The following is a 24,844-nucleotide window of genomic DNA, read 5'->3' as shown; positions in this document are numbered from 1 at the left end:
TCCAGGTAACGGCGGAACTGTGCTTGTTCCAAGGGCTGGCCCAAACGTTGTTTCCGTAACAAATCCACCAGTTGCTGTAATAATAATTCTAGTAGGACATACTCCCGTACATCCTGGGGATGGAAGAATGGTACTTGTACCAGGCGTAGGACCGAATGTTGATTCAGTAATTATCCCGCCAGTGACGGTTACAACGACCTTAGTAACACAGTTCCCAGTGCATCCAGCCGATGGCGGGATTGTACTTGTTCCTGGCATTGGCCCAAACGTTGTTTCCGTAATAAATCCACCAGTTACTGTAATAATAATTCTAGTAGGACATACTCCCGTACATCCTGGGGATGGAAGAATGGTACTTGTACCAGGCATAGGACCGAATGTTGATTCGGTAATTAACCCCCCAGTGACGGTTACAACGACCTTGGTAAAACAGTTACTAGTGCATCCAGCCGATGGCGGGATTGTACTTGTTCCTGGCATTGGCCCAAACGTTATTTCCGTGACAAATCCACCAGTTGCTGTAATAATAATTCTAGTCGGACATACTCCCGTACATCCTGGGGATGGAAGAATGGTACTTATACCAGGCATAGGACCGAATATTGATTCGGTAATTAGCCCGCCAGTAACGGTTACAACGACCTTGGTAAAACAGTTGCTAGTGCATCCAGCCGATGGCGGGATTGTACTTGTTCCTGGCATTGGCCCAAACGTTGTTTCCGTGACAAATCCACCAGTTACTGTAATAATAATTCTAGTCGGACATACTCCCGTACATCCTGGGGATGGAAGAATAGTACTTGTACCAGGCGTAGGACCGAATGTTGATTCGGTAACTACCCCGCTAGTAACGGTTACAACGACCTTGGTAAAACAGTTCCTAGTGCATCCAGCCGATGGCGGGATTGTACTTGTTCCTGGCATTGGCCCAAACGTCGTTTCCGTAATAAATCCACCAGTTGCAGTAATAATAATTTTAGTAGGACATACTCCCGTACATCCTAAGGATGGAAGAATAGTACTTGTACCAGGTGTTGAACCATACGTTAATTCAGTAATAACTCCGCCAGTAACGGTAACGACAATTGTTGTAGGACAGTCCCCGGTGCATCCAGTAGACGGTAGGATTGTACTTATTCCTGGCATTGGCCCAAGCGTCGTCTCTGTAACAAATCCACTAGATACTGTAACGATAATTCTAGTCGGACATACTCCCGTACATCCTGAGGATGGAATAATAGTACTTGTACCAGAAGTTATACCGAATGTTAATTCGGTAATTATAGTTCTATCTGGATACAAAGTCCATATCCTTAAGCATTTATTAACTTTCTATTTTATAATGCAGTAAGCAACTCGATTGTATCATACCGAATTCCTTGGCTATTTTTTGTAGTTCCGGAGCATATTATTTGAATTGGCTGAAATTCAATTATTATTGTCCCTTTATTATTTATTTCCTCTCCTTGAACGAGATTTAGAATAATAAAGAAAATAGTAAGGATTGTATAATACTTCATAATTATAAACTGCTTGGAATTCTATTAATAGAACAGTTCGGGAGGGTATATAGAAGTCTATATATATATACTAATATATTTATACTATTATAAGTTTAGTATTCTTGGATATTTATTGTAAAATGCCTTGGTATTAATAGAGTAGTATTAGATTATTAGGAAAACGTATTATTCATGCAAGATCTTAGCTACTAGTTTTAATTTCTTTATTAGAGGAAGGTTGTGTCCTTATGTATTAATCGATTTATATATAGCTATTATAAGACAGAGTATAAATTGAAACTATTATGAGATCAGCTGATATATAGTATGACAAGTATCAGTTTATATTAGTTATACTGTATAGGAATATACTAAAAGTAGTGTAATGGAGATAATACCAGCCACAGTAGACTACTATAAGTCTAAATCATACGAGTCGGTTGATAAGTCTATTTACTCTTGGTTAGGTCGGATTGATTATTTACCTTCTTCTCTATACTCGGTTGCTTTTCTCCAAAAATACTTAACACTAATACGTATAGTATTGTAAGTGTATTGTTTGTGGATAGCAAAATCCTATAAAGGGTAGGGGAACGAGCGGGATATTATTAGTTTATTGGTCGAACCGACCTTGTGGCTAGTTAATTTAATAGGGCGCTTTGAAGGTTGAAGTTTATTTTAAAGTTCTTGTATAAGTACGCATTGTAATTAAAACGGTTCTGGACTATATATTTTATAGTTAGAGTCTACTTGAACTGAAACTAGAAGTATTGTTTTATGTATACTGTTTGCGGATTAGATTACTCTAAGGAGTAAAAGTAGTATTTTAATTTTACCTAAGACAAGTGGCTAACATCCGGATCCGCAATCTAACTATAAAATATACAGTCCAGAACCGTTTTAATTACAATGCGTACTTAGACAAGAACTTTAAAATAAACTTCAACCTTTAGAGCGCCCTATTTTATAGTTAGAGTCTACTTGAACTGTATATGCTGTTTGCGGATCCGGATGTCAGCCACCTGTCTTTAAAGTTCTTGTACTACTTTTACTCCTTAGAGTAGTATGATCCGCAAACAGTATTGTTTTATGTACACTGTTTGCGGATCAGACTAGTCTAAGGAGTAAAAGTAGTATTTTAAGTTTACCTAAGACAAGTAGCTAACATCCGGATTCGCAATCCAACTATAAAATATACAGTCCAGAACCGTTTTGATTACAATGCGTACTTAGACAAGAACTTGAAAATAAACTTCGACCTTCAAAGCGCCCTATTTTATAGTTAGAGTCTACTTGAACTGTATATGCTGTTTGCGGATCCGGATGTCAGCCACCACTTCGACCTTTAAAGTGCCCTATTTTATAGTTAGAGTCTACTTGAACTGTGTATACTGTTTGCGGATCCGGATGTCAGCCACCTGTCTTAGGTAAAATTGAAATACTACTTTTACTCCTTAGAGTAGTCTGATCTGCAAACAGTATACATAAAACAATACTGTTTGCGGATCAGACTAGTCTAAGGAGTAAAAGTAGTATTTCAATTTTACCTAAGACAAGTAGCTAACATCCGGATCCGCAATCCAACTATAAAATATGCAGTCCAGAACCGTTTTGATTACAATGCGTACTTAGACAAGAACTTTAAAATAAACTTCGACCTTCAAAGCGCCCTATTTCATAGTTAGAGTCTACTTAAACTGTATATGCTGTTTGCGGATCCGGATGTCAGCCACCTGTCTTAGGTAAAACTGAAATACTACTTTTACTCCTTAGAGTAGTATAATCCGCAAACAGTATACATAAAACAATACTTCTAGTTTCAGTTCAAGTAGACTCTAACTATAAAATATATAGTCCAGAACCGTTTTAATTACAATGCGTACTTATACGAGAACTTTAAAATAAACTTCGACCTTCAAAGCGCCCTATTTCATAGTTAGAGTCTACTTAAACTGTATATGCTGTTTGCGGATCCGGATGTCAGCCACCTGTCTTAGGTAAAACTGAAATACTACTTTTACTCCTTAGAGTAGTATAATCCGCAAACAGTATACATAAAACAATACTTTTAGTTTCAGTTCAAGTAGACTCTAAGTATAAAATATACAGTCCAGAACTGTTTTGATTACAATGCGTACTTAGACAAGAACTTTAAAGACAGGTGGCTGACATCTGGATCCGCAAACAGCATATACAGTTCAAGTAGACTCTAACTATAAAATAGGGCGCTCTAAAGGTTGAAGTTTATTTTAAAGTTCTTGTCTAAGTACGCATTGTAATTAAAACGGTTCTGGACTGTATATTTTATAGTTAGATTGCGGATCCGGATGTCAGCTACTTGTCTTAGGTAAAATTAAAATACTACTTTTACTCCTTAGAGTAATCTAATCCGCAAACAGTATACATAAAACAATACTTCTAGTTTCAGTTCAAGTAGACTCTAACTATAAAATATATAGTCCAGAACCGTTTTAATTACAATGCGTACTTATACAAGAACTTTAAAATAAACTTCAACCTTCAAAGCGCCCTATTAAATTAACTAGCCACAAGGTCGGTTCGACCAATAAACTAATAATATCCCGCTCGTTCCCCTACCCTTTATAGGATTTTGCTATCCACAAACAATACACTTACAATACTATACGTATTAGTGTTAAGTATTTTTGGAGAAAAGCAACCGAGTATAGAGAAGAAGGTAAATAATCAATCCGACCTAACCAAGAGTAAATAGACTTATCAACCGACTCGTATGATTTAGACTTATAGTAGTCTACTGTGGCTGGTATTATCTCCACTACACTACTTTTAGTATATTCCTATACAGTATAACTAATATAAACTAATACTTGTCATACTATATATCAGCTGATCTCATAATAGTTTCAATTTATACTCTGTCTTATAATAGCTATATATAAATCGATTAATACATAAGGACACAACCTTCCTCTAATAAAGAAATTAAAACTAGTAGCTAAGATCTTGCATGAATAATACGTTTTCCTAATAATCTAATACTACTCTATTAATACCAAGGCATTTTACAATAAATATCCAAGAATACTAAACTTATAATAGTATAAATATATTAGTATATATATATAGACTTCTATATACCCTCCCGAACTGTTCTATTAATAGAATTCCAAGCAGTTTATAATTATGAAGTATTATACAATCCTTACTATTTTCTTTATTATTCTAAATCTCGTTCAAGGAGAGGAAATAAATAATAAAGGGACAATAATAATTGAATTTCAGCCAATTCAAATAATATGCTCCGGAACTACAAAAAATAGCCAAGGAATTCGGTATGATACAATCGAGTTGCTTACTGCATTATAAAATAGAAAGTTAATAAATGCTTAAGGATATGGACTTTGTATCCAGATAGAACTATAATTACCGAATTAACATTCGGTATAACTTCTGGTACAAGTACTATTATTCCATCCTCAGGATGTACGGGAGTATGTCCGACTAGAATTATCGTTACAGTATCTAGTGGATTTGTTACAGAGACGACGCTTGGGCCAATGCCAGGAATAAGTACAATCCTACCGTCTACTGGATGCACCGGGGACTGTCCTACAACAATTGTCGTTACCGTTACTGGCGGAGTTATTACTGAATTAACGTATGGTTCAACACCTGGTACAAGTACTATTCTTCCATCCTTAGGATGTACGGGAGTATGTCCTACTAAAATTATTATTACTGCAACTGGTGGATTTATTACGGAAACGACGTTTGGGCCAATGCCAGGAACAAGTACAATCCCGCCATCGGCTGGATGCACTAGGAACTGTTTTACCAAGGTCGTTGTAACCGTTACTAGCGGGGTAGTTACCGAATCAACATTCGGTCCTACGCCTGGTACAAGTACTATTCTTCCATCCCCAGGATGTACGGGAGTATGTCCGACTAGAATTATTATTACAGTAACTGGTGGATTTGTCACGGAAACAACGTTTGGGCCAATGCCAGGAACAAGTACAATCCCGCCATCGGCTGGATGCACTAGCAACTGTTTTACCAAGGTCGTTGTAACCGTTACTGGCGGGCTAATTACCGAATCAATATTCGGTCCTATGCCTGGTATAAGTACCATTCTTCCATCCCCAGGATGTACGGGAGTATGTCCGACTAGAATTATTATTACAGCAACTGGTGGATTTGTCACGGAAATAACGTTTGGGCCAATGCCAGGAACAAGTACAATCCCGCCATCGGCTGGATGCACTAGTAACTGTTTTACCAAGGTCGTTGTAACCGTCACTGGGGGGTTAATTACCGAATCAACATTCGGTCCTATGCCTGGTACAAGTACCATTCTTCCATCCCCAGGATGTACGGGAGTATGTCCTACTAGAATTATTATTACAGTAACTGGTGGATTTATTACGGAAACAACGTTTGGGCCAATGCCAGGAACAAGTACAATCCCGCCATCGGCTGGATGCACTGGGAACTGTGTTACTAAGGTCGTTGTAACCGTCACTGGCGGGATAATTACTGAATCAACATTCGGTCCTACGCCTGGTACAAGTACCATTCTTCCATCCCCAGGATGTACGGGAGTATGTCCTACTAGAATTATTATTACAGCAACTGGTGGATTTGTTACGGAAACAACGTTTGGGCCAGCCCTTGGAACAAGCACAGTTCCGCCGTTACCTGGATGTATAAATAACTGCCCTTCAAAGATAGTAATAACTGTAACGGGAGGATTTATTACGGAGTCGACATTTGGGCCTACACCAGGTACTAGTACTATTATGCCATTCTCTGGATGCACGGGAGCCTGTCCTACGAGGGTTATAGTTACTACAACCGGTGGGTTCGTTACAGAAACTACTTTTGGACCCACCCTTGGCTCAAGTACCATTCCGCCATCTCCTGGATGCACAGGCAACTGCCCTACCAAGATAGTAATAACTTTAACGGGAGGATTTATTACGGAGTCGACATTTGGGCCTACGCCAGGTACCAGCACTATCCTTCCACCCCCTGGATGCACCGGAGCCTGTGCTACAAGGATTATAGTTACTACAACCGGTGGCTACATTACAGAGACTACTTTTGGACACGTCCCTGGCACAAGCACCATTCCGCCGTCGCCCGGATGTATTGGCAACTGCCCTACCAAGATAGTAATAACTATTACAGGCGGTTTCATTACAGAGTTGACATTGGGCCCTACGCTAGGCACTACCACTATCCTTCCATCCTCTGGATGTACGGGAGTCTGTCCTACAAGGATTATAGTTACCACTACTGGTGGGTTCATTACAGAGACTACTTTTGGGCCCGCCCCTGGCACAAGCACCATTCCGCCATCGCCCGGATGTATTGGCAACTGCCCTACCAAGATAGTAATAACTGTTACAGGCGGTTTCATTACAGAGTCGACGTTGGGCCCTACGCTAGGCACTAGCACTATCCTTCCATCCTCTGGATGTACGGGAGTCTGTCCTACAAGGATTGTAGTTACCGCAACTGGTAGGTTCGTTACAGAGACCACATTTGGGCCCACCCCTGGCACAAGTACCATTCCGCCATCGCCCGGATGTATTGGTAACTGCCCTACCAAGATAGTAATAACTGTTACAGGCGGTTTCATTACAGAGTCGACATTGGGCCCTACGCCAGGCACCAGTACTATCCTTCCATCCTCTGGATGTGCGGGAGTCTGTCCTACAAGGATTGTAGTTACCACTACTGGTGGGTTCATTACAGAGACTACTTTTGGACCCGCCCCTGGCACAAGTACCATTCCGCCGTCGCCCGGATGTATTGGCAACTGCCCTACCAAGATAGTAATAACTGTTACAGGCGGTTTCATTATAGAGTCGACATTGGGCCCTACGCCAGGCACTAGTACTATCCTTCCACCCTCAGAATGCACGGGAGTCTGTCCTACAAGGATTATAGTTACTACTACTGGGGGGTTCGTTACAGAGACTACTTTTGGGCCTACCCCTGGGACAAGCACCATTCCGCCATTGCCCGGATGTATTGGTAACTGCCCTACCAAGATAGTAATAACTGTTACAGGCGGTTTCATTACAGAGTCGACATTGGGCCCTACCCCAAGCACTAGCACTATCCTTCCATCCTCTGGATGTACGGGAGTCTGTCCTACAAGGATTGTAGTTACTACTACTGGTAGTTTCGTTACAGAGACTACTTTTGGGCCCGCCCCTGGGACAAGCACCATTCCGCCGTCGCCCGGATGTATTGGCAACTGCCCTACCAAGATAGTAATAACTGTTACAGGCGGTTTCATTACAGAGTCGACATTGGGCCCTACCCCAGGCACTAGCACTATCCTTCCATCCTCTGGATGTACGGGAGTCTGTCCTACAAGGATTATAGTTACCACTACTGGTGGGTTCGTTACAGAGACTACTTTTGGACCCGCACCTGGCACAAGCACCATTCCGCCGCCGCACGGATGTATTGGCAACTGCCCTACCAAGATAGTAATAACTGTTACAGGCGGTTTCATTACAGAGTCGACATTAGGCCTAACGCCAGGCACTAGTACTATCCTTCCATCCTCTGGATGCACGGGAGTCTGTCCTACAAGGATTGTAGTTACCACTACTGGTGGGTTCGTTACAGAAACTACTCTTGGACCCGCCCCTGGTACAAGCATCATTCCGCCATCGCCCGGATGTATTGGCAACTGCCCTACCAAGATAGTAATAACTGTTACAGGCGGTTTCATCACAGAGTCGACATTAGGCCCAACGCCAGGAACCAGTACTATCCTTCCATCCTCTGGATGTACGGGAGTCTGTCCTACAAGGATTGTAGTTACTACTACTGGTGGGTTCATTACAGAGACTACTTTTGGACCCGCCCCTGGTACAAGCACCATTCCGCCGTCGCCCGGATGTATTGGCAACTGCCCTACCAAGATAGTAATAACTATTACCGGCGGTTTCATTACAGAGTCGACATTGGGCCCTATTCCAGGTACTAGTACTATCCTTCCATCCTCTGGATGTACGGGAGTCTGTCCTACAAGGATTGTAGTTACCACTACTGGTGGGTTCGTTACAGAGACTACTTTTGGACCAGCCCCTGGCACAAGCACCATTCCGCCGTCGCCCGGATGTATTGGTCACTGCCCTACCAAGATAGTAATAACTGTTACCGGCGGTTTTATTACAGAGTCGACATTGGGCCCTATCCCAGGCACTACCACTATCCTTCCGTCTTCTGGATGCACGGGAGTCTGTCCTACAAGGATTGTAGTTACTACTACTGGTGAGTTCGTTACAGAGACCACATTTGGACCCGCCCCTGGTACAAGCACCATTCCGCCGTCGCCCGGATGTATTGGCAACTGCCCTACCAAGATAGTAATAACTGTTACAGGTAGTTTCATTACAGAGTCGACATTGGGCCCTACCCCAGGCACTAGCACTATCCTTCCATCCTCTGGATGCACAGGAGTCTGTCCTACAAGGATTGTAGTTACCACTACTGGTGGATTCGTTACGGAGACTACTTTTGGACCCGCCCCTGGCACAAGCACCATTCCGCCGCCGCCCGAATGTATTGGCAACTGCCCTACTAAGATAGTAATAACTGTTACAGGCGGTTTCATTACGGAGTTAACATTAGGCCCTATTCCAGGCACTAGCACTATCCTTCCATCCTCTGGATGCACGGGAGTCTGTCCTACAAGGATTGTAGTTACCACTACTGGTGGGTTCGTTACAGAGACTACTTTTGGACCCGCCACTGGTACAAGCACCATTCCGCCATTGCCCGGATGTATTGGCAACTGCCCTACCATAATAGTAATAACTATTACAGGCGGTTTCATTACAGAGTCGACATTGGGCCTAACGCCAGGCACTAGCACTATCCTTCCATCCTCTGGATGCACGGGAGTCTGTCCTACAAAGATTGTAGTTACCACTACTGGTGGGTTCGTTACAGAAACTACTTTTGGCCCTGCCCCTGGTATAAGTACCATTCCGCCGTCGCCCGGATGTATTGGCAACTGCCCTACCAAGATAGTAATAACTGTTACAGGCGGTTTTATTACAGAGTCGACATTGGGCCCAACGCCAGGCACTAGCACTATCCTTCCATCCTCTAGATGTACGGGAGTCTGTCCTACAAGGATTGTAGTTACCACTACTGGTGGGTTCGTTACAGAAACTACTCTTGGACCCGCCCCTGGTACAAGCACCATTCCGCCGTCGCCCGGATGTATTGGCAACTGCCCTACCAAGATAGTAATAACTGTTACAGGCGGTTTCATTACAGAGTCGACATTGGGCCCTACCCCAGGTACCAGCACTATCCTTCCATCCTCTGGATGCACGGGAGTCTGTCCTACAAGGATTATAGTTACCACTACTGGTGGGTTCGTTACAGAGACTACTTTTGGACCTACCCCTGGGACAAGCACCATCCCGCCATCGCCCGGATGTATTGGCAACTGCCCTACCAAGATAGTAATAACTATTACAGGCGGTTTTATTACAGAGTCGACATTGGGCCCAACGCCAGGCACTAGCACTATCCTTCCATCCTCTAGATGTACGGGAGTCTGTCCTACAAGGATTGTAGTTACCACTACTGGTGGGTTCGTTACAGAAACTACTCTTGGACCCGCCCCTGGTACAAGCACCATTCCGCCGTCGCCCGGATGTATTGGCAACTGCCCTACCAAGATAGTAATAACTGTTACAGGCGGTTTCATTACAGAGTCGACATTGGGCCCTACCCCAGGTACCAGCACTATCGTTCCATCCTCTGGATGCACGGGAGTCTGTCCTACAAGGATTATAGTTACCACTACTGGTGGGTTCGTTACAGAGACTACTTTTGGACCTACCCCTGGGACAAGCACCATCCCGCCATCGCCCGGATGTATTGGCAACTGCCCTACCAAGATAGTAATAACTGTTACAGGCGGTTTCATTACAGAGTCGACGTTGGGCCCTAACCCAGGCACTAGCATTATCCTTCCATCCTCTGGATGTACGGGAGTCTGTCCTACAAGGATTGTCGTTACCACTACTGGTGGGTTCGTTACAGAGACTACTTTTGGGCCCGCCCCTGGCACAAGCACCATTCCGCCGTCGCCCGGATGTATTGGCAACTGCCCTACCAAGATAGTAATAACTATTACAGGCGGTTTCATTACAGAGTCGACATTGGGCCCTACCCCAGGCACCAGCACTATCGTTCCATCCTCTGGATGCACGGGAGTCTGTCCTACAAGGATTATAGTTACCACTACTGGTGGGTTCGTTACAGAGACTACTTTTGGACCCGCCCCTGGCACAAGCACAATTCCGCCGCCGCCCGGATGTATTGGCAACTGCCCTACCAAGATAGTAATAACTGTTACAGGCGGTTTCATTACAGAGTCGACATTGGGCCCTACCCCAGGTACCAGCACTATCGTTCCATCCTCGGGATGCACGGGAGTCTGTCCTACAAAGATTGTAGTTACTACTACTGGTAGTTTCGTTACAGAGACTACTTTTGGACCTACCCCTGGGACAAGCACCATTCCGCCATCGCCCGGATGTATTGGCAACTGCCCTACCAAGATAGTAATAACTGTTACAGGCGGTTTCATTACAGAGTCGACATTGGGCCCTACCCCAGGCACTAGCACTATCCTTCCATCCTCTGGATGTACGGGAGTCTGTCCTACAAGGATTGTAGTTACTACTACTGGTGGGTTCGTTACAGAGACTACTTTTGGGCCCGCCCCTGGCACAAGCACCATTCCGCCGTCGCCCGGATGTATTGGCAACTGCCCTACCAAGATAGTAATAACTGTTACAGGCGGTTTCATTACAGAGTCGACATTGGGCCCTACCCCAGGCACTAGCACTATCCTTCCATCCTCTGGATGTACGGGAGTCTGTCCTACAAGGATTATAGTTACCACTACTGGTGGGTTCGTTACAGAGACTACTTTTGGACCCGCCCCTGGCACAAGCACCATTCCGCCGCCGCCCGGATGTATTGGCAACTGCCCTACCAAGATAGTAATAACTGTTACAGGCGGTTTCATTACGGAGTCGACATTGGGCCCTACCCCAGGTACCAGCACTATCCTTCCATCCTCTGGATGCACGGGAGTCTGTCCTACAAAGATTGTAGTTACTACTACTGGTGGTTCGTTACAGAGACTACTTTTGGACCTACCCCTGGGACAAGCACCATTCCGCCATTGCCCGGATGTATTGGCAACTGCCCTACCAAGATAGTAATAACTGTTACAGGCGGTTTCATTACAGAGTCGACATTGGGCCCTACCCCAGGCACCAGCACTATCCTTCCATCCTCTGGATGTACGGGAGTCTGTCCTACAAGGATTGTAGTTACTACTACTGGTGGGTTCGTTACAGAGACTACTTTTGGGCCCGCCCCTGGTACAAGCACCATTCCGCCGTCGCCCGGATGTATTGGCAACTGCCCTACCAAGATAGTAATAACTGTTACAGGCGGTTTCATTACAGAGTCGACATTGGGCCCTACCCCAGGTACCAGCACTATCCTTCCATCCTCTGGATGTACGGGAGTCTGTCCTACAAGGATTATAGTTACCACTACTGGTGGGTTCGTTACAGAGACTACTTTTGGACCCGCCCCTGGCACAAGCACCATTCCGCCGCCGCCCGGATGTATTGGCAACTGCCCTACCAAGATAGTAATAACTGTTACAGGCGGTTTCATTACAGAGTCGACATTGGGCCCTACCCCAGGTACCAGCACTATCCTTCCATCCTCTGGATGCACGGGAGTCTGTCCTACAAAGATTGTAGTTACTACTACTGGTGGGTTCGTTACAGAGACTACTTTTGGACCTACCCCTGGGACAAGCACCATTCCGCCATCGCCCGGATGTATTGGCAACTGCCCTACCAAGATAGTAATAACTGTTACAGGCGGTTTCATTACAGAGTCGACATTGGGCCCTACCCAGGCACTAGCACTATCCTTCCATCCTCTGGATGTACGGGAGTCTGTCCTACAAGGATTGTAGTTACTACTACTGGTGGGTTCGTTACAGAGACTACTTTTGGGCCCGCCCCTGGTACAAGCACCATTCCGCCGTCGCCCGGATGTATTGGCAACTGCCCTACCAAGATAGTAATAACTGTTACAGGCGGTTTCATTACAGAGTCGACATTGGGCCCTACCCCAGGTACCAGCACTATCCTTCCATCCTCTGGATGCACGGGAGTCTGTCCTACAAGGATTATAGTTACCACTACTGGTGGGTTCGTTACAGAGACTACTTTTGGACCTACCCCTGGGACAAGCACCATTCCGCCATCGCCCGGATGTATTGGCAACTGCCCTACCAAGATAGTAATAACTGTTACAGGCGGTTTCATTACAGAGTCGACATTGGGCCCTACCCCAGGCACTAGCACTATCCTTCCATCCTCTGGATGTACGGGAGTCTGTCCTACTAAGGATTGTAGTTACTACTACTGGTGGGTTCGTTACAGAGACTACTTTTGGGCCCGCCCCTGGCACAAGCACCATTCCGCCATTGCCCGGATGTATTGGCAACTGCCCTACCATAATAGTAATAACTGTTACAGGCGGTTTCATTACAGAGTCGACATTAGGCCCTACGCCAGGCACTAGCACTATCCTTCCATCCTCTGGATGCACGGGAGTCTGTCCTACAAGGATTATAGTTACCACTACTGGTGGGTTCGTTACAGAAACTACTTTTGGACCTACCCCTGGCACAAGTACCATTCCGCCATCGCCCGGATGTATTGGCAACTGCCCTACCAAGATAGTAATAACTGTTACAGGCGGTTTCATTACAGAGTCGACATTGGGCCCTACGCTAGGCACTAGCACTATCCTTCCATCCTCTGGATGCACGGGAGTCTGTCCTACAAGGATTGTAGTTACCACTACTGGTAGGTTCGTTACAGAAACTACTTTTGGGCCTAACCCTGGCACAAGTACCATTCCGCCGTCGCCCGGATGTATTGGCAACTGCCCTACCATAATAGTAATAACTGTTACAGGCGGTTTCATTACAGAGTCGACATTGGGCCCAACGCTAGGCACTAACACTATCCTTCCATCCTCTGGATGCACGGGAGTCTGTCCTACAAGGATTATAGTTACCACTACTGGTTTGTTCGTTACAGAGACTACTTTTGGGCCCGCCCCTGGCACAAGTACCATTCCGCCGTCGCCCGGATGTATTGGCAACTGCCCTACCAAGATAGTAATAACTGTTACTGGCGGTTTTATTACAGAGTCGACATTGGGCCCTACCCCAGGCACCAGCACTATCCATCCATCCTCTGGATGCACGGGAGTCTGTCCTACAAGGATTATAGTTACCACTACTGGTGGGTTCGTTACAGAAACTACTTTTGGACCTACCCCTGGCACAAGTACCATTCCGCCGTCGCCCGGATGTATTGGCAACTGCCCTACCAAGATAGTAATAACTGTTACAGGCGGTTTCATTACAGAGTCGACATTGGGCCCAACGCTAGGCAGTAGCACTATCCTTCCATCCTCTGGATGCACGGGAGTCTGTCCTACAAGGATTGTAGTTACCACTACTGGGGGGTTCGTTACAGAAACTACTTTTGGACCCGTCCCTGGTACAAGTACCATTCCGCCGTCGCCCGGATGTATTGGCAACTGCCCTACCAAGATAGTAATAACTGTTACAGGCGGTTTCATTACAGAGTCGACATTGGGCCCTACCCCAGGTACCAGCACTATCCATCCATCCTCTGGATGCACGGGAGTCTGTCCTACAAGGATTATAGTTACCACTACTGGTGGGTTCGTTACAGAAACTACTTTTGGACCCGCCCCTGGCACAAGCACCATTCCGCCGTCGCCCGGATGTATTGGCAACTGCCCTACCAAGATAGTAATAACTGTTACAGGCGGTTTCATTACAGAGTCGACATTGGGCCCAACCCCAGGCACTAGCACTATCCTTCCATCCTCTGGATGTACGGGAGTCTGTCCTATAAGGATTGTAGTTACCACTACTGGTGGGTTCGTTACAGAAACTACTCTTGGACCCGCCCCTGGCACAAGCACCATTCCGCCGTCGCCCGGATGTATTGGCAACTGCCCTACCAAGATAGTTATAACTGTTACAGGCGGTTTCATTACAGAGTCGACATTGGGCCCTACTCCAGGCACCAGCACTATTCTTCCATCTTCTGGATGTACGGGAGTCTGTCCTACAAGGATTGTAGTTACCACTACTGGTGGGTTCGTTACAGAAACTACTCTTGGACCCGCCCCTGGCACAAGCACCATTCCGCCGTCGCCCGGATGTATTGGCAACTGCCCTACTACAATAGTCGTTACTGTTACTGGCGGATTTATTACTGAGTCGACATTGGGTCCTACGCCAGGCACTAGCACTATCCCTCCATCCTCCGGGTGCATAGGAGTCTGTCCTACCAAGATTATAGTAACTACAAAAAGTATTGTTTTTGATACTTCAACTAGCTACGTAACAACGTCAGAGCCATGGACTGGTACATTTATTACAACTTATACTATTTCTCCAACCAGCACGATCCCCGGTACTATTGTCATTCAGACTCCAATAGGCTATGTAACGACGTCACAGCCATGGACCGGAACTATAACTAGTATCACGACTGTGCCACCGAGTAGTACACGTCCTGGAAGCATTATAATTCTAACTCCCGAAAGTTATATATTCACAACGCAGCCGTGGACTGGTCTTGTAACTACTACTACTACTATTCCTCCTAGTGATACTCTGCCCGGTACTATTATCGTTCAGACTCCTCAAAGTTATATAGTAACAACGCAGACGTGGACTGGTCTTGGAACCACTACTACTACTGTTCCGCCTAGTGGTTCTCTTCCTGGCACTATTATTGTTCAGACACCTGAAAGCTACGTTGTAACAACGCAGCCGTGGACTGGTCTTGGAACTAGTACTACTACCGTTCCACCTAGTGGTACCTTTCCTGGTACTATTATTATTCAGACCCCTCAGAGCTATATAGTGACAACGCAGCCGTGGACTGGTCTTGGAACTACTACTACTACTCTTCTGCCTAGTGGTACTCTTCCTGGTACTATTATTATTCAGACCCCCCAGAGCTACGTATTAACAACGCAGCCGTGGACTGGTCTTGGAACTACTACTACTACCGTTCCACCTAGTAGTACTCTTCCTGGTACTATTATTGTTCAGACTCCTCAAAGCTACATTGTAACAACGCAGCCGTGGACTGGTCTTGGAACTACTACTACTACCGTTCCACCTAGTGGTACCTTTCCTGGTACTATTATTATTCAGACCCCCCAGAGCTATATAGTGACAACGCAGCCGTGGACTGGTCTTGGAACTACTACTACTACTCTTCTGCCTAGTGGTACTCTTCCTGGTACTATTATTATTCAGACCCCCCAGAGCTACGTATTAACAACGCAGCCGTGGACTGGTATCGGAACTACTACTACTACCGTTCCGCCTAGTGGTACTTATCCCGGAACTATTATTATTCAGACTCCTTATAGCTACGCTGTGACAACGCAGCCGTGGACTGGTCTTGTAACTACTACTACTACCGTTCCGCCTAGTGGTACTCTTCCTGGTACTATTATTATTCAGACCCCCCAGAGCTATATAGTGACAACGCAGCCGTGGACTGGTCTTGGAACTACTACTACTACTCTTCTGCCTAGTGGTACTCTTCCTGGTACTATTATTATTCAGACCCCCCAGAGCTACGTATTAACAACGCAGCCGTGGACTGGTCTTGGAACTACTACTACTACCGTTCCACCTAGTAGTACTCATCCCGGAACTATTATTATTCAGACTCCTTATAGCTACGTTGTGACAACGCAGCCGTGGACTGGTCTTGGAACTACTACTACTACCGTTCCGCCTAGTGGTACTCTTCCCGGTACTATTATTGTTCAGACTCCTCAAAGCTACATCGTAACAACGCAGCTGTGGACCGGTCTTGGAACTACTACTACTACCGTTCCGCCTAGTGGTACTCATCCCGGAACTATTATTGTTCAGACTCCTCAAAGCTACATTGTAACAACGCAGCCGTGGACTGGTCTTGGAACTAGTACTACTACTGTTCCGCCTAGTGGTACTCTTCCCGGTACTGTTATCGTTCAGACGCCCATAAGTTACGTACTGGCGACACGTTCGTGGACTGGTGTTGGGACGACTACTACTACTGTTGCTCCTAGTGGTACTCTGCCTGGAACTGTTATCATCCAAACTCCTGTTTTGATATTAGGTTTCAAGCAGCCTTTTGAGCAAATTACAGCTTGTAGTTTAACTGGTGTCGTTGTTTCTGCGACACAAGGTTTGTTAGCCGCTGTTGGCGTAACCGTTACAGTAACTCTCCCCACCGGATATACCTTCCCTGACGCATCTGGAACATATATTGGCGTTTCAAATGGAGTTGGGTATGTGCCCTTGCCACTTATTCACGTACCAAATGATCGAGGAAGTTCGCCATCAATATCAGCCACGGCCATTGGTGCTAGCCTGGCAACAGCGCCGTTGAATAGCAATTCGCTCACTTTTATAGTTACAAATGACCAAAAAATTGTGATTACTAATAACGGCGATTCAGCTTACTCTGGGGACCTTTACGCATATTACCCTCTTTTCCTTGTTCCTTTCTGCACGTCAGGTCTGACCATTGATGGAATCATGCCAAGCCCAAAATTGGTTATTACATGTCCATGCAATGGCACAGCAATGTTTGCTGTTGAGACCGTTCTTGGGACCAGGAACATTCCTGCTCATAGCTTTATTACATTGCCGGTCGCAATTTCTCCAATATGTCCACCTACAATGACCCCAACGTCTCCAATCGTATCCTTCGTTTTCGGTGCACCATATCTCTACGATTACAACATTAACATAAAGATTACAGAAAATTCTGTTTCCGATTCGGCTATTTTTGCTTCCTTTCTGCATTATGCACCTGGAGCTGATCAGATAGTCGTATATTATAACTCTATACTGCCCCTTCCCCATTATACGGTTCAAATTGGATGTTAATGAATTATAATCAATACCTACGGTACTGAAGAATTTTAGTACATTTGTAAAATAAGCCGCGAAGCTCCGCAACTAAATAATGCAACTGTGCCATACAAATAAATTCATAAGCAATTGTAATAGCGATTGATATAAGGGCTGCTCCACTTTATTACAGCATCCCGATGCCTTATACGAGGATCAAGCCTGCACAATAATCGACAGTAGTGATTGAAGTAATGAAATTGCCTTATTTTTTACCGTATACGACATGACACGAAGCTACGTCCGTAGTGAACGTATAATATGGCGCATTCTGGTCCTGCAGGTTATCTGCTGAATCACGCAGCAATCACAAATTGTTAGTCAGGCTGGTTTGGTCCAACGGGACCCAATCGGCGCACGGCGCCCCATGCATAAAATGCAGAAAACAGTGAACGGGTATCTCATCAGGGCCAGTTCACGTAGCTTACATATCCCACTGAAAATTGCGACATAGTATCCACAGCTATCTACATAAGGCACAGGTAGATAGATGTTTAGCAGAGTATACAAAAGGCTTCGGAGCATTCCTACCAGCTGTCAAATATGCAAGTGATGAGATTGTAAGTAAATGTTTCGTTATAATACGTCGACAAGGTTCGATACGGTTGTGTAAATTTCGCTGTTGCAAGGGCGGAAGGGTAGTCGAGGATTGTTTTGCGCGTTAATACCATACAGTTGTGTGTATAGTCCGTACATTGACCAAGGAAAGTTCCTGTAATTAACTGGGGTATAAGTAGGATGCTAGAGGAGCGTAACCTCCTTTTTACTCCCTTCGTACCAAATTGAATCATTGAAAGAGATCTCTTGTTACCAGTTTCCCCCAGAACCGAACCAACAACAATACTCAGCTGGATACTGTGCTAGTGTCTTTGGAAATTCTGCTTCTTTCTTCCTGGAGCAGAATGACATCAAGATGTACACCTCCCGTCCTGCGCAACTGATTATGAGCATTTGCAGGTAGAACATAACTTCTTACATAAGCCGGAACATCGACAACTGTGTGTATATAGTGACCAAGGCAAGTCAGTAAGTGGGCAAAGTGACCTAGAATAAGGGCTACGTAATTGCAACCCGTACGATTACGTAGAGGATAAGTACGTCGCGTTACTGCAACCTCTTTTTTCCTCCCTTTGTACCAATTTGATTTATTGAAAGAGATCTCTTGTTACTAGTTTCCCCTAGAACCGAACCAATACTAATCAGTACTATAAATAAAGGACAGCGCAGATCGGCAAGGCTGGAAGAGGATCACGATACTGCCAACCGCTTCTAACCAGAGATTCCGCTGGCAGTACCGCGACTAAAAGGGTCAATTTACAAGGTATCCGTTCGTTTTAACGTATCAGATACCTAGAACTTGATTGCTAGAGCAAGATAAGACTATCTTTTCGTCTAGCCCTCTAGACCATTAGATACCTTTCCCTTGTACCTAGAGACCTGTTTACCTGATTTTTGGGAGTGTCTTATCACACATCCCGACAACCGTCCCTACTATACACTTCCAGTACGGACACGACAACTATTCCGACACCCGCTACATTACAACCAGTCAGAAGAAAATCAACAAAAAAACAAAAACAAAAACAATAGACAAGACAATTGCATACCAACAATCGATATCTGACGACTAAGATGAAACAATGACCTATGTTATTAAATGAGCAAGATGCAATAAGGTAAACGCAAAACTGCTAAAGGCAGAATACCTGGATATTGAATTGATCCCTAATAACAATGCACTAACCCAAATTTTGAATACTTACGTTATTCAAATAATCTCGGGTTACTATTGGGATAAAAAAATGTCAATGGAGGCAGTACGTATAGAATTCCAGGCAGACTTCCATTGATAGGACATAGATATATTCTAACGCACCCACGCAAAGGTTAGGAAGATGCTTCGAGATACACTACGATACTACGAGGTATATATAGGTCCATTACACGGTCGTATAACACCCTAGTTGGTACAAGTACTTTACAGTATGGGCTTAATGGAATGGGACAAAAGGGATATAAAAGATTGTATCCATGACTGCTCACCTTTCTTCCGAAATTTTATTATAGAGACAGTTAACAACCCGGCTACTGCTACAGTCAACAACCTGGCTACTACTACAGTCAGCAACCCAGCTACTGATACAGTTAACAACCCGGCTACTGCTACAGAAAACCCTGATCCAAACGAACAAAACCCTGATCCATGCGATACAACAAGACAATCGACTGTACGACCAACTGAGTACACGCAATACAATCTATCGTACCGATTCCAATCAGAACCAGTAGCTACAAGCAATGTACCCAATGAGAATCCCAATTCGACCCTAGTACAGACTGGCAATAGGACCCCAGTAAACCCCAATCTGACCAATCGAGCATTACAGATATACCAAGGATGGAATAAGCAGATTAATAACCGGAATTTTATTAATTTCAACAAGATATAGCAGTCAGATGATAAGTTTACTGGAGACTTACGTATTATATTGGATGATAAAGTCAAACATTTTCAGGAGGTATGCATAGATATTGGGATACGACCAAGCCAGTACCATACTGTATTTTAACGGATATTCAAAGGCAACGCATAGAACTGGGCATTACAACAAATACGCCCGAACTGGACTTTCGGATAAATGTACAATCCATTATAACAAAGAGTTTGATACAGAGATTAAATCAAAATAGCACTTTAACGAGTAGTTAACTACATTTTTGCCTCTATCAGGAATCAAGCAGACAATGCAGGCAAGGACCTACAGGAAATCTTACGGATCCTATTAAATCGGCATCGCGAAGCCTGTTGCAAAGGATGCGGGTGCTTGCGTGGTTTTGGCTGAACGTCGTCGGCGTCAGCGTTGCATGTTCTTATGCCTCTGGGGATGGCTGCGCGGTCAGACGCCGGTACTGATGGATGGGCAGCCGATGCTTTTCGGCGGCTGTATTATGCACTGTTTGAAATAGCACAATTTCGCGCGGGTTCATTGCCCCCTGAACTTATAACACTCACTTGGAGAGTTTGGTCTGTTGACTGGATTCGCCATTGTCCGTGGCCCTGGACACTGTTAGCGGTTGACCCTCGCGGAGAACTGTTGCATCGTTATACCATATATTGCCCGTGCCATGCGTATTTGGGTGGGAATAAGGCGCAGAGCGCGCTGTCTGCTGGGTCGCGAAGTCGTTCGACGAGCTGGATGGCTCCACGTTTACCGACCGGGATAACATGCCGGCCACTGTTTTCCTACCTCCCAGTTGCGGCATCGCGGGGGCATTCTGCGGTCGCTGCTTCCACTGCGGTGCCGCCTTTCTGTTGGCTAGGATGGATATGAGCTCAGACTGAGACTGGGACATGGCGAATGGCGAAAGTCTGGGGCGTGGTGTGCGTTCGACTGTTGCAAGCCAGGCGGGAGGGTATTTATTTCTGCAGACCAGTTGGGCCTGGTGGTTTCACGGGAGCATGACGCGCTGGACTGAAAGTGGGTAGGCGGCAAACGGCTGTGTGGAAAGAGTCTGTGAGACCAGAGAGGCAGTGTACAGCAAGAGTCCAGTTGCCACCGAGGGTGGCGGGTATTTGTCTGTTTCCGGCATCAGTTCCAGGGCTGGTTGCTGCCGCTCATTTTTCGACTGTTTTGACGGTCTCAATTGGACCAACCTTTCCTGCCCAAACAGCGGCTGACCCTGAGCATGATTTGGACGTTCAACCTACAGCCACGTCTAGGTTCCCATCCAAAATTGAACAAGTTCTCAAATAATATGTTCTACTTTAGACCGCGAGCGCTGACTATGCCAACGCGGTCAACTGTCCAACTTTGGGCATTCGGCTTTTCACCGCCCTCTGCGTATCGACATCTTAAGGTCAAGTGGCCCCGACCAAATGCGTAAAGGGGAGGCGTAGGTGAGCTGCGAAGCGCCATTTCTTGCCTTCGCGTCGAATTTTCATCATCATGATTTGCCGTTACATTGGTTACCACATTACAGTACAGTACAGTACCCCACAATGACTTTGGAGAGAACAGGATGCAAACTTGAGAAGATACTTGATAGATAGCTTATAATTGCCCTTCTGACTTAGGTCATCGGGCGTAATAGACTCTGTGTGTGTATGTATACAGTACCGCCAGTCCATCTTGCCGATGCCGAACTTCCGGTTGGTCAGCTAGCCCGTTCGCTGAAACACAGGGCAGTTGTTGACGAGCCAAAACTGGACGTTTGAAGAAGAGCAAGAAGCGAGCGCTGCGACGCAAGCTGATAATACCGATAGGGAAGGGTTGCTACCGTACCACGGACCACTATCTGAGAGAGAACTTTGCCAAAACGTCAACCGTTTAGTACGTGCTGCCACAAGCATGGCAGCCATCTGAACTGATCTGGGTGATGGCTGATGCCATAAGAAGGCTCGGGCTTTCAACAGCCGCCTAGATAGCATACTCCGTACAAGGTGGCTAGAATATCGTCACGGTCTACGAAGTATAGAGTAGTCCGAATCTAGCCCTTCGGTAGTACGCCTGGAGCCCAGTCGCTCACCACGCACTGGATCTAGTCTGCAATATCTGGTTACGTGCTGCGAAAAGTATTCAGTGCCAGACTGCTAGACAGATAACAAGGGCGGCACATGTTCATACAAGAGCACGAACCCTTTCCATGCATTGAAGGTACAGTATAGTATTCACGAGCTGACTGAGACTATGTTATTTTTGCCACGCATTGAGAAGATCCTCTCAAGCTCACTTATAATCAAGGTACTGTATATAGAGGAGCAGCGCATATAACAGATATTCTAGAAAGAATACCAAAGATTATCCGCTGTTCTACTCTGCTCTTGGTGCCCATCTGGGCGATCTGCGATGAGAGGTAGACTTGTACGAGTGACTCGCAAAGAGCGAAAATCCTGCAATTAGGAACGCAAGCGGCAATGTAATTGTCCAGGAAGCCTTATCTATTGCGGGGAGGCTCATTGGGATCAGTGCCATAACCGAGTTTAGTAGCATGGGACTGGTTTGCTTATTAGCAGGTGCATCATCGACAATCGGACGGCAAACGCACAATAATAGTCGATAAATAATCCAGACGCAGTTACGTCTTAAATACCAACAAAACCATGTAAGTCCAACAGCGGAAACGAGGCCAAATAGGATGCGCATAACACTGCGGGCATGTTTTTAGCGACCTATACAGCAGATCTCATCAATTTGCCCACCATCCTCAGCTGCCCCCGACTATGCCTGTAAATATGGGATAAGGATATGGCCCTCGTAAAAAGTAACCAAGACAGAAGCGTGGATATTAACGATTCGCTTTCTGAGCTGGCTTTATCGTTTTCTAGCATACCGGTGTATTTAGCCAGGAGGCGCCTGTAATGGGCTTTGTTTTCCTGACTCTGCGAATGAGTGGAGTCAAACTGCCTTTGATGCTGCATTTGTGATTGACGAAGTGGGAACAGTGTACTGAGGTTTACCAAGCTTTGATACTTGTGCTGCGCATAGACCATTATTGACTATTTTCGCTCAGAATCTTCTGCACTCTTGGACGATGCACTCAGCCGAATTAACCGTATCCCTCTAGAAGCTGTCTTCCAGAATACAGCCAGTGCTAACCGTGCAGACGAAGTTGGGACTAAGGGCAACATCCGCTACTGGTGACTTGCCTACATGCACTCCTCGTCTGTTGTTGACGTGCACCCTGCGTTAGTACGAGGTTATCTTGCCATTGTAGTTAAACGACAAGACAAACCTATACAGACAAACAAAGTAGAAACGTGTAAAATAAGCCAAAGGCGGCTGAAGATACGTTCCGTGGCTGAGTCTGCGCATTGGAGCTAATTCTTAGTTGGTTGGACTTGCAGATGTGGTGGCGCTATACAGGGATAGCGTTGGATAGTTAACAATTTTATTGCTGTATTATTTGGTTTCGCAGCCACAGCGAAGGGAGAGCTGTAGCCCATTTCTAACAATTGAACGGCAAGTAGACATTGTATGCGAATCAACATATGGGCGCAATCACAGCGGTATATATTGTACCTATGTATTGTTAACTATTCGAGCGCAACGGTTATAAGGTAGGAGGTAATCAGCCTGTACCTTTGTATTACATGGGGTTTTATACACTAAAGCCCGCGTTGTCATTCTGATATGTGGAAGTTATACCTGCGAAGACGAGTATTGTGTTGGATGGAGAAAAATAGCCCGCGTCTGGCGGCTTGGTGATGGCGCGATGTCGACTTTGCTCTAGAGGAAATCGTGGAGCCGCCGCTGGACTACGCCTCCTGCGACCACGTTATTCATATGACCCGTGTTGTAGGCAAACTCCGCTCCGATGTCGTGTATTTCCAAGATCTGTCTCAAAACATACTTGTACCTGCTATTCCACTTATTCAATGGCATTGCGATAGACTACTCTTAGCTGTGCGAAGTTGCAAAGTAATTGTAGCGCAGACTAACGTAAGCAGGCAGAAGGAAGAAGGGTTGTATTGCAATGGCTCCCCTACTCCCAAGTCAACCAAATGGTCGCGGCTGACGGACGATGTTTCTATAAGCTCGGCCCGGTCCCGACCTGGCCACCAAGCAACCTGGCCGGATTAGAAGTATTAAGCAGTGGAGCAAGCTGCTATATATAAAGGACTGTGGCAATAGAAATTGTTGCAGAGCGGCAAAAACTCGACGCAGGTAGGCAAAGCCGTACATATTCCTGCCTCAATTTTACAGTACTACGATGCAGCGAACCTGGCTCCCGACCCCTCCGCCAAACATTCTCAGTTTAACTTCTTTATCCTAACCTTATTCCAACGGCCCCGGGTAACTTTAGTTAGCCTCTGCAGTCTCTAATCCATGCGCGTTACCAGGTGCGGACCGACATATATTGCAATGCATTAAAGGTTTTAGTTGCAAGCCTACCAAGTCCGTCTTCGTTATATGGCGCGCATCTTTATGTACTACTCCCATTCTTCGTCCTGTGCATGTACCGTGAGAATTCTAGTAAATCCTCCCTCCCTGGCTGTGCTTCGGCATACGCCAGTTGCGTACGCAGCCTGCAACGGTGTAAGGGGATTGAGGCTTCAAGTGTAGCGTATGGTACCTGCATGGGATTGCGATTCATTTCCTGGATAGATAGCCGTACGGGGGCGGCTTCGGCTTGCCTGAACGAATGTATGGCGGACGCTGCCAGCAGCAAGTTAGAGTCGGGCGGAAACCTGGTTCCGTACTACGTACTTGGAGAAAATTATCTTATG

At 45.6% G+C, this 24,844-nt stretch overlaps 1 protein-coding gene across 1 annotated transcript; it reads right to left on the bottom strand.

Moving 5' to 3' along the window:
• Positions 1-20,625: 20,625 nt before the first annotated feature.
• Positions 20,626-20,970, bottom strand: DCS_04510 (uncharacterized protein; the record flags this gene model as incomplete). The annotated part of the gene is made up of 1 exon (XM_040801819.1): positions 20,626-20,970. One exon carries the CDS (start codon positions 20,968-20,970, stop codon positions 20,626-20,628), a length of 345 nt encoding a protein of 114 aa, XP_040656852.1.
• Positions 20,971-24,844: the final 3,874 nt, after the last annotated feature.

This window comes from Drechmeria coniospora, chromosome 02 (assembly GCF_001625195.1).
Source record: "Drechmeria coniospora strain ARSEF 6962 chromosome 02, whole genome shotgun sequence".
Taxonomy (NCBI): Eukaryota; Fungi; Ascomycota; class Sordariomycetes; order Hypocreales; family Ophiocordycipitaceae; genus Drechmeria; species Drechmeria coniospora.
The sequence above is the reverse complement of the archived record's forward strand: the minus strand, read 5'-3'. Positions and strand labels throughout refer to the sequence as shown.